Source organism: Podarcis tiliguerta (genome assembly GCF_965153285.1).
Source record: "Podarcis tiliguerta genome assembly, chromosome: 5".
Classification (NCBI taxonomy): Eukaryota; Metazoa; Chordata; class Lepidosauria; order Squamata; family Lacertidae; genus Podarcis; species Podarcis tiliguerta.
In genome coordinates, this window is record NC_139538.1 from 86,810,184 (window position 1) to 86,819,840 (window position 9,657).

Consider the following 9,657-nt stretch of genomic DNA (forward strand, 5'->3'; position numbering starts at 1 on the left):
CTAAATGCCTATTTTCCCCCTGCCCTCCAGCTCCCTCTCCAATCCAGACCAAAATATCTAGAGCTGAAGCTCTGGGACCGGCTGGAGGATGGAGGTTGCTCAGGAAAGCAGCTTCGTCTACTGCTGTTAGGCAGGGCGGCTGAGCAATCTTAACAAAGCCCCGCTGTGCCTCAGGTCTCTTTGGGGTTTCCTCTTCCCTCACTAGCGCCCTCTTCAGGCTCTGGGGAGGGTCTCCACATGAGCCACATGGACTCTCCAGCTCTCCTCCTGCCATTTTCTGGTGTGATTCTATTTCCTGGCACCACGTGCATGCGTGGTTGTGCATGAATACAATGCAGTGGGGAGGTGCCTGTACAGTTTTCTTCCTAGAATCATAGAATCATAGAGTTGGAAGAGACCACAAGGGCCATCGAGTCCAACCCCCTGCCAAGCAGGAAACACCATCAGAGCACTCCTGACATGGTTGTCAAGCCTCTGCTTAAAGACCTCCAAAGAAGGAGACTCCACCACACTCCTTGGCAGCAAATCCCACTGTCGAACAGCCCTTACTGTCAGGAAGTTCTTCCTAATGTTTAGGTGGAATCTTCTTTCTTGTAGTTTGGATCCATTGCTCTGTGTCCGCTTCTCTGGAGCAGCAGAAAACAACCTTTCTCCCTCCTCTATGTGACATCCTTTTATATATTTGAACATGGCTATCATATCACCCCTTAACCTCCTCTTTTTCCTCCTCTTTTTCCTGTAAGCAAAAAGTAAAACAAAAAACACAACACCAAATTTTTGATCCTCCATCCCTGCCACTCATTTGTCCCAGCCAATGTTGGGATAAAAAAAATGTTCCATATGATTTTTCAAGAGGGGGCGGGGACTGATCCAGAGAAGCAGATGAAAGTGCTCTTCTCCTGGGTCTGTTTGGGACATTCTCCCCCAAGATACATAGGAGAGAAGAGAGACTTTCTGTTCCTCATCAAACAATTGTGTTACCTTGCTCCACCCAGCCATTCTCAGACTTTGAGAACAGCGGCAGCAGCAGCAGCTGGGAAGAGAGGAGTTTAGGGATATTTTTTCAATAGTTTTATAAGTTGTGCTTCTTTTGTTTCTCGATTTGCTCTTTTTACATGGTATTGTATGTTTCGTGGTATTTTATGCACTGTGATTTGCTGTTACTTTTATTGATGATGGATTTTATTGTTTTATTTTATTGATGATAGATTTTATTGTGGCCGAACTGTTTAATTATTATTTGCTGGTGCTTAATTTTACTGTTTACTATTGATTCTGACGGATTGTCTGATATAAGTTGTTTATTTTAAAGTTATTGTGACTTTTATAGTGCATCAAATTGTTACTATTAACGTTTGGTGTTTTATTATGTTTTTATGTCTTGGAAGCCACCCAGAGTGGCTTGGGCAACCCAGACAGATGGGCAGGGGATAAATGAATTATTATTATTATTATTGGAATTCTGCTTGGGGTCAGGAACAGCTAGCATTATGGGGCAGTATTGTACAGTGGCCCTCTTGAGAGGAAAACCACCCTTTAGTGCACAATCAGAGCAATAAACTAATAGTGATTAAATATATACACACTCATATGTTTCTCTTTTGTCTATTAATTTGCAGAGTGAAAGAATCTAAAGAATACGCAAAAATATGTCTATTGAAAACGTTTCATAAAAATATTTTCACTTTATACGTCAAGATGGGCCACGGTGAGGAGAATATGAATGTGAGGAGGCCAAAATGGGGGCCTCCACAGCATCTGCTAACATAGCAGGTGAGAAGGACTTAAGCTGTCAATACAAAATTGCATGAAGTTCTTGTTGTTGATAATATTTATCTGACTAGAATCACAGAGCTCGAAGCACCCTCTGTTTAAAACGTCCTCGCCAGCTAGGGCTGAACTAAATGGAGGGATTTGCATTTGACAGATTTGAGAGGGAATGGATGGTTCTTCAGGAAGCATTCTTCCCAGAGTTGGGAGGCTTATCATTTGCTGTGGTAGTAACTGTTAGCTGTTATTCTCCCCCCACACCCTGTAAAATGTCCCAGGTGCATAAAGTCTGGGCATTATGAGAAAAGGGGGAATTTCCCTCTGAATTATCCCCAACAAAAAAGGGAAATTCCCAGGCTCCAAAAAAGATTATTTATGTATGCTACAACTGCGCCCCATGTTTTGTTAGCCCCAAAATGGAAAACCATTTAAGCCCCTTAACAGCGACCAACCGAGGTCCATAGCAAGGTCCAAAGAGGAACCTTGAAAGGCAGGTGGGTGGGAAACAAACGCAGCTGAGGGGTCAAAGAGGGAGATTCCCGGCCGCGCTTGCCTTAAATGAGGCAAGCCACATCCCCTAGGCCAGCCGATTGGCTGGCCCGGGGATGACGTGGCCGAGGATTTCCCAGATCGTGCAGGGCTGGGGCCCAGCCTCCACGCACGTGTTGGGGGTGTGATGCCCACAACACCACCTCCTCCCGAGGTCAGAAGTGGCTTTGTAGGCCCCAAAACATCTGGAGGGCTGAGGAAGCCTGCTCTATAAAGAACGCAGCTTAGACTCCAACAAAGCCGCTAGAGGCAGTTCCGGTTCCAGCACCTTTCAGCTGGGTTCTGTCAACTCTCCAGTGGGCACCATTACCATTATGAGAGAATGAGGGAGATGTTCGTGGTGAGTTCCGGCACCTCTTTTTCTAGAAAAATAGAGTGGGCTATAGGGATGGTGTTTCATAACCAGGGCGCCATTTCTGAAAAAAAAGGACTCTCCTTTGTTATCCAACAGCGTACCTGTGAGGAAGGCAGCGCCTGAAAAAGGTCTTCAGCGGAAGATATTAAAGCACTGGCAGATTGGGAAAAGAAGAAGAACTTCTTCAGGCATTCAGGACCTAAGTGTTAAGGGCTTTAAAGGTATGTACAAGCACTTTGAAGTGAACTGGTAGCCAATATTAAAACAAAAACTGCCATACTTTTCTGTCTATAAGACGCCCCCCATGTATAAGACTATTTTGGGGGGCTAAAATTAAAGAAAATTGGGGGGAGATGGCCCAGAGTTGTCACCCAACTGGCGAACACTAACCATCACAAGCAACGCCCACCAAATTGCCGAAGCAGCAGCCAATAAAAAGCAGCCCTTGCAGCAGATACCATTCACCCACCCAATCGCTAGATCCTGCTCACAGCTGCAACCAATCACCCGTCCCCCCACTGCAGTGTCCATGTATAAGACGACCCCCCCCCCATTTTAAACTTTATTTTAGAGTAAAAAAAAAACCCTCGTCTAATACATGGAAAAGTACGGTAAGCCATTAAAAAAAATTGTGTGTGTGTGATAGGCATATTCTTGGCTGTACCAGTAAAATTCTGGTGGCCATATTCAACCAGGTCATCAAACTTTTTCAGCAGGGGGCCGGTCCACTGTCCCTCAGATCTTGGGGGGGGGGTTCATTTTGAAGGAAAAAAATGAACGAATTCCTATGCCCCACAAATAACCCAGAGATGCATTTTAAATAAAAGCACACATTCCACTTATGTAAAAACACAAGGCAGACCCCATTAATAACCCAGAGATGCATTTTAAATAAAAGGACACATTCTACTCATGTAAAAACATGCTGATTCCCAGACCGGAGAAGCTATGTTGTGGGTGGTACTAAAAGCATGCTGCTACTCCAAGTAATCATGGTAAACCCCCATATGTGAGAAACATATGAACAGGCTAATATGTAAGAATTTGTCACACAACCTGATTCTGGAAGGACATAATCAGATTAACCTGAGACTCAATGATGGAACTAAACAGGGGAAAAGCTCACGTGTCGACTACGATACACTACAATGACTGATTTTATGTGTTCAATTTGCAGAGCCCTATTTGTGCTTCCACACAATAAATGAATGTAAAGCTGTGCATTCTTGAGGAGGAAGGTCGCCGAAAGATGTCGAAGGCTGAGATATGGTAGCTGAAAGAATTGCCTACCCGTTCTGTACGTGAGATTGCTATTTTGACTGTTCTGTTCATGACTCATATGGACAATGCAAGTGAATAAGAAGCACGCCGATGGGCAAAGCGACTCCTCCAGTATTGGGAGCTTCCTGGATGACACAGACAGAGAAGTCTGCAGCCTCACCGACCGAGCCTTCAAAAGTCTGTGTGTGGCTGAGCTCGAATCATCTTACACAGAGGCCAATCCAGTGGTTTCACCCAACATCTCCCACCAGTTCTCGAGCAAATTTTCCCAAGGCCCACGGAACCATGCCATCAAGAAAAATACTCTCCCTAACAAGGGACTGCCAAAAGCAGAGGAGCATTCCACATTCCAGCAGTTTCCAAACGACACCCAAGAAGGTCAAAAGGCCACCATAAACATCACCCCAAGCATTAGGATGAAGCTGGGTTTGCCAGTGCCTAGCCTGCGCAATTATAAACATACCTCAAAAGTTTCCTCCTTGATAAAGACCTTTGATAAAGCTGAGAACCGGGAGGTTTCAGCAACAGCCAAGCAACCGGTGAGAAACAGTTTGACAAAACTCCCCTTAATTTGCGGAGGCGACATGGCTTTCTGGGGTGGCAAAACCATTTTAAACATCCAGAAGGAACTCTCTGAGTTTTCTGAGCCGTTCCAGGACGTGGCAAATGCAAGCGGGAGGCCCGAACTGCACGAACTGCACAGAAGGCAGAACAAAATGGATTTGGCCTGCCACGGTCCACGTGGTTTTTATCGTCAGGCCGATGCTTCAAATATTCGAATGTCCAATCTCTCCGCCGTCTCGAGAAAGGCGGCAAAAAACCGAACTGGGAAAGCCAAAGAGCCAGCTAGAAAGGGCAGCTTTCTACACAGCGAGAACAGTGCTTTTGAATCGTGGAATCTGCATCATAAAAAACTTGAGACGGGCGGGCCTGCTGAAATTATACTCAAAGAAGGAAACCTGACGTACTTTGAAGAAACACCTTTCTTTAGAGAGGCCTGTATTCGTGAATGTAAACCATCTCCCCCGAAGGTCACAGCTCCCGTAATTTCAGAACAGGATTTCTCAGGTGCCTTTCCACAAAAACCACTCTCTCAAGCCTCTCTCTCTCCATTACCTCTAGCCCAGGTGCCTTTTCCTCCTCAGGATAATGCTAAAGACATTGTTTCACAGGTGTTGCTGCCCCAAGCTTCTGATCTGCCGCCATCTGTGCACAGGATTCCTACATCACCATCCCTTACATCTGAAACCTCTTTTCCACCATCTCCGCAGGTTTCCGTGTCACTGAAGCCTTCCACTCCACCACAATCTCTGCCTCAGGCCTCTCCTCCACCAGAAGCGATAGCCCATATCGCCAGTGCTTTAGCACCGGTGCCTCAAGTTACTGTGTTGTCAGAGAAGACTAGCAATTCAGAATTTAAGTCTGAGCTGAAAAATGTCTGTCCACCTTGGAGGAAACAAAAGAAAGAGCTTGGAGGAATGGAGCTGACGCAGGAGATTGCACCAGAAGTGCTAAGAATGAAGGACTCCTCGTACAGAAAGCCACCTGATGTCACTCCCATGGCTGAAACATCTGCAGATGAGTCCCACATGGCTCCATCTGACCCCTCTAGTCCTTCTTTCAACATCTCAAAACTTTTAACTCCAGTCCTACCACGTAAACAAGAGAGAGAGCCCTCAGAAGGTCAGCCATTTCTGGAAGCTCCTCCCATTCCTGAAACTGGAACCGCCAAAGAAACAGAGGAGAGAGCACTCTATTCTTCTCAGAACAACTATAAGTCGAAAGCACCGAGTTTGCTGTTCAACCTGAAGGATATCCGAAAACGTGTGAAAAGCACCTACAGTCCCTCCCCTCTCCTAAGAACCCTTGACGACAAAAAGATTAAGGAGCAAGACGGCGTAAAAGCAAGCGTCACAGCCGCCAATACGCTAGAAGGAAGCAATAAAAAAATGGTTGAGGCTGACAAAAGAGGTCCTAAGCCTTCTGAAGAAATGGACAGCACCAATGCCACCAATTCCTTTGGGCATGTCATTGACAGCTACCTGACTCCAGAGGACAGTGAGATGTCATCTCTGACTGACTTCCACCCAAATGAGCACTGTGTAAGACAATATTCTCCACCCAACTCTCACCTTGCAGATGTGCCAACTGACCCAGAAGCACATGTTCAAAGTTTCCAACTGCAGGATCTTAAAAGTAAACAAGTTGCTCCAAGTCAAAGTGCTGATGTGGAACCCCAGGTATCCCCATATTTATTTTTCACACCTGAGGAGAACATAAATGATAGTGGAAACCAAGCCTGCCCACCGACTAGAAACGAACACCGAGGCAAAAGAAGCACCAGCTCTTCTGAACAATCTTTTGTCTCCATTATAGACCAGCCGTTTCAGGACGACTCTTTTTCTCTAATGCAGCTCTTTCAGAAAGCATGCCATCAAGAAAGCCAGAGGAGTAAGAATGAGTGGAGTGCAGAAGAAAAGCTAGGTAGCAAAGAGGAGGAGGAGGAGGAGAAGTCAGGGGGGGAGAAGCAATTGCATGACTACAATCTGAGCATCCGTGGCTGTCACACGGATGAGAAGCATGAGGAGCAGGAAGAGCAGGGTAAAAATGAGAAGGCAGCGCAAGAAATAGACGCGAAGGAGAAGAGAGAAGGCAAATGGAAAAGCATGGATTCGGCATCAGAAGCCAAGCTGGAAGAGTCACCAACTTCACCAAGTTCACTGAAGCCCAATATGTTCATGATTAAAGACAACACGTTTAAGTCGTCGCCGGTGATAAAAGCAGTCAAGTTGCCTCTGCTCAGGTCTTTGTCCTGTGAAGAAGCCATCACTGGCAGTCATGCGGAGGCTGAAAGACAGACTTTTGGGCCCATTCGTTCTACTCCAAATATTCAAGAGGTGGACTTGTTTTCGTCAAGAAACAGAAGCCAGCAGGACGTGAGGGATGCTGCAACAGGCAGAGATGCTGATGAGTTAAGATCCATCCCAGGCAGCGTGGTAGGGAAAAGCCCCTTAACAACAGGATACACTCTTAGGGAAGGACCAGAGGGAGTCTATATGCAGGAATTGGTGGGAGAAAATGAAGGAGCTAATATTACACCAGGGTTATCACAGCAAGGTTTGAAAAGCAGCGAGAAACAGCTGGCCAGAGACAAGGAAAAGGCTAGGGCTGGGAAACTGAGGCGTAATTCTTCTAGCCAACCGATTCTTAGTTTGGAAGGTGACCTAGCACAAAACAGGCAAAAGTGCCCTGTGAGAGAAAAGGTGAACTATTTTAAGAACAATCTCTTATCTAAACGCAGAGGTGGTTCTTGTGTGAAAAAGATAATAAGTCAAGAGGTGAGATCTCCCACGATATCGGAGCCCTATTCTCATGCTTCCAGTGAAGTTTTCCGGGATACATCAGCATCATCGGGTACCCTAACCATTTCCACCATACCAAGTCCAAGGTCACACAGCGCGATGCAATCTACCTTCACAAGTCCTTTTTCAGATATGTCCACAGTCTCCAATGCACCACAGGCTGAAAGAATAACAAATTCCTCTTCGATGCAAGGAGGAACAGAGAGTGGAAAGAGGTCTTCTACCTTGGAGCCATTTGATCTGATGCAGACAAGTCAACCCTCGGAAGATGCTGATGTATCTCCTGTTGCAAATGAGAGACTTCAGATGGCGAAGACAGCAGCCAAACCTCCGGCTGTACCACCCAAATCAGAAAAGGCATTACGGCGGGCAAAGAAACTGGCAAGCAAGAGGAAGAAAACAGAGGCACAGCAGAAAAGGCTACAGGACGAAGCTCCATCCCACTGCGGCGATATTGGAACTATGCAACCGGTCCAATCCTCACTCTCGCCAATATGCCTTAATTCTTCCTTGACACCATCAGAATCTCACCTGGTGAGGCTACAACCTGCCCCACCATTAAGTCCCACGCCCTCTTTACCTGCCACAACCCAGCGTAAGCTGCTTCAGGATCCGGATTCAGGAGAGTATTTCATTGTAGATTTACCTGTTCAGTTTAAGACCTTTTATGATCCAGAGAGCGGCAGGTACATCCAGCTCTCAATCCCTCCATCAAAAAGGAACTTGTCTCAAATGCCCTCTTCAGAGAGTGTCCCTTCTTCTTACGTTTTGTACCCCAGTACTCTCCCAACCAGAGTTTCCTCTGTTCCGGTACAGGCATCGCCATCTCAGTTTTCTGAATCGGCTTCCCTTATGCAAAGAGCCCTCTTGGAATCGGCTACAGACTGGTCACAAGGTGGCCAGTACCCAGAACCTCTCGGGAGTCAACCTTATATTGAGCCTGCCGTGTGTGATGTTGACAGTCGCGAAGTGGATGGGTCACAGTATAACTTCGAGAAGGACGTGAGCCTCCCTGATGATGCCGACATCATTTCAATGGGCGCGCTTGAAGATTTTGCTGTGGAAGGTGTGTCGTGAGAGCGCAAGGTGCTCGCTATTATTTTAGAAACACAGACCTAACGCACCTGCAAACACACACACACCCTAAATAATATCGGTACAAATTTCAAAGGCAATTGTGTTAGAAGGAAAACTGAGCTGTGGTCTCTTGATATAAATTTGCTGATGAGATGAACGCCAAATTGACATAAAGGAAAAGCATGACATGGCGGTGGCTGCAGCTTCTCTTTCCCACTGCTTGAGTGACTAGAATGATGGAGAATAATGGGCAGATTCCCCTTTAGAAAACAAACAAGCAGAAGGCAGCGATTTCAATTTGGCACAGCATTTAGAGACAAAAGATACGTGGTGGTGAGAACCAAATGTACGAATGAGAATTCACTTTTTTGTACACGCCCAAAAAACCAAATTCATTAACAACCATGTATGGTACATTGGATGTACAATACAGAAATACTTTGGCCTGGATATGTGCAGCAGCCTAAATATTTTTTCAGAGTGTACAGCTGAAGAGTCACTTTGGGACAAACTTTCAGACGCATGATTCCGGCCCACAGTGAGCACATGCTCAGAAATACCACTTTGGGATAAAACTTCAGGTTTGGAAACTGAGTGAGTGGTTGAATAAGATCTGGTTGCTACCTTTTTCATTGGCACATGCTAGCTTCCCCCCCCCCTTGCCATTTTTTCACTGCCTGTACAGTTTGGGCAACCACATGTCTGTGCCTATAAAAGACAAGTCAGAGACAACTGTCCCGATGAAGGTGGAAATTGAGAGTAATTTCTTAGAAATGTTAAGTCTCCTATCATGATGGTCTCCAAGCTACAAGGATTCAGAGCCTCCTCTGTTGTGGCAAAGTGGATAACAAGATTCGAGGGATGTTCATTCTTATGAAGAAGACATGTCAGAGTTTCCACTTGAGGACAACTGAATGCAGTTCTTCAGAAACATTCTTCCCACGCCGTTCTGGCCTAAAGAGACTAGTAGGGTACAAATCCAAACTCAGAATGAACCCTCTTTGTGGGACAGGAACTGCTTTAGAAAGGAGCTACAGAAAAGGATGTTGTCACAACGTCCTACGTATCTCTTTGGCATCTGCAATCCCATATATGAGAGCTTTCGGACAGAGGACAGTATCTGGGGAAGATTTCAAAACAAGCATTTCATTTGTCATAATAGAAAGGATTAATTGATAGTAGTCACCTCAGCGTAAGAAATAAAGGGAAGTTCCTTGTCAGCCCATGCCTTCATTTTTAAATAAAGCTAGTTTCTATCCCTTA

General features: G+C 45.7%; 1 protein-coding gene across 3 annotated transcripts in view; it reads left to right on the forward strand.

Moving 5' to 3' along the window:
* The window catches only part of LOC310677398 (cardiac-enriched FHL2-interacting protein), a 29,807-nt gene extending 20,150 nt beyond the window's left edge, over positions 1-9,657 (forward strand). Inside the window, exons 2-4 of one of the 3 annotated variants that reach the window (XM_083440301.1) lie at positions 1,620-1,773; positions 2,771-2,895; positions 3,852-9,657. In XM_083440301.1, coding sequence (XP_083296427.1) covers positions 4,021-8,394 — 4,374 coding nt within the window. In that variant the 5' untranslated portion in view covers positions 1,620-1,773; positions 2,771-2,895; positions 3,852-4,020 and the 3' untranslated portion in view covers positions 8,395-9,657. Of the gene's footprint in view, positions 1-1,567; positions 1,774-2,770; positions 2,896-3,851 lie in introns of all 3 variants that reach the window. The other 2 variants (XM_083440302.1, XM_083440303.1) reach the window with 2 other exon arrangements.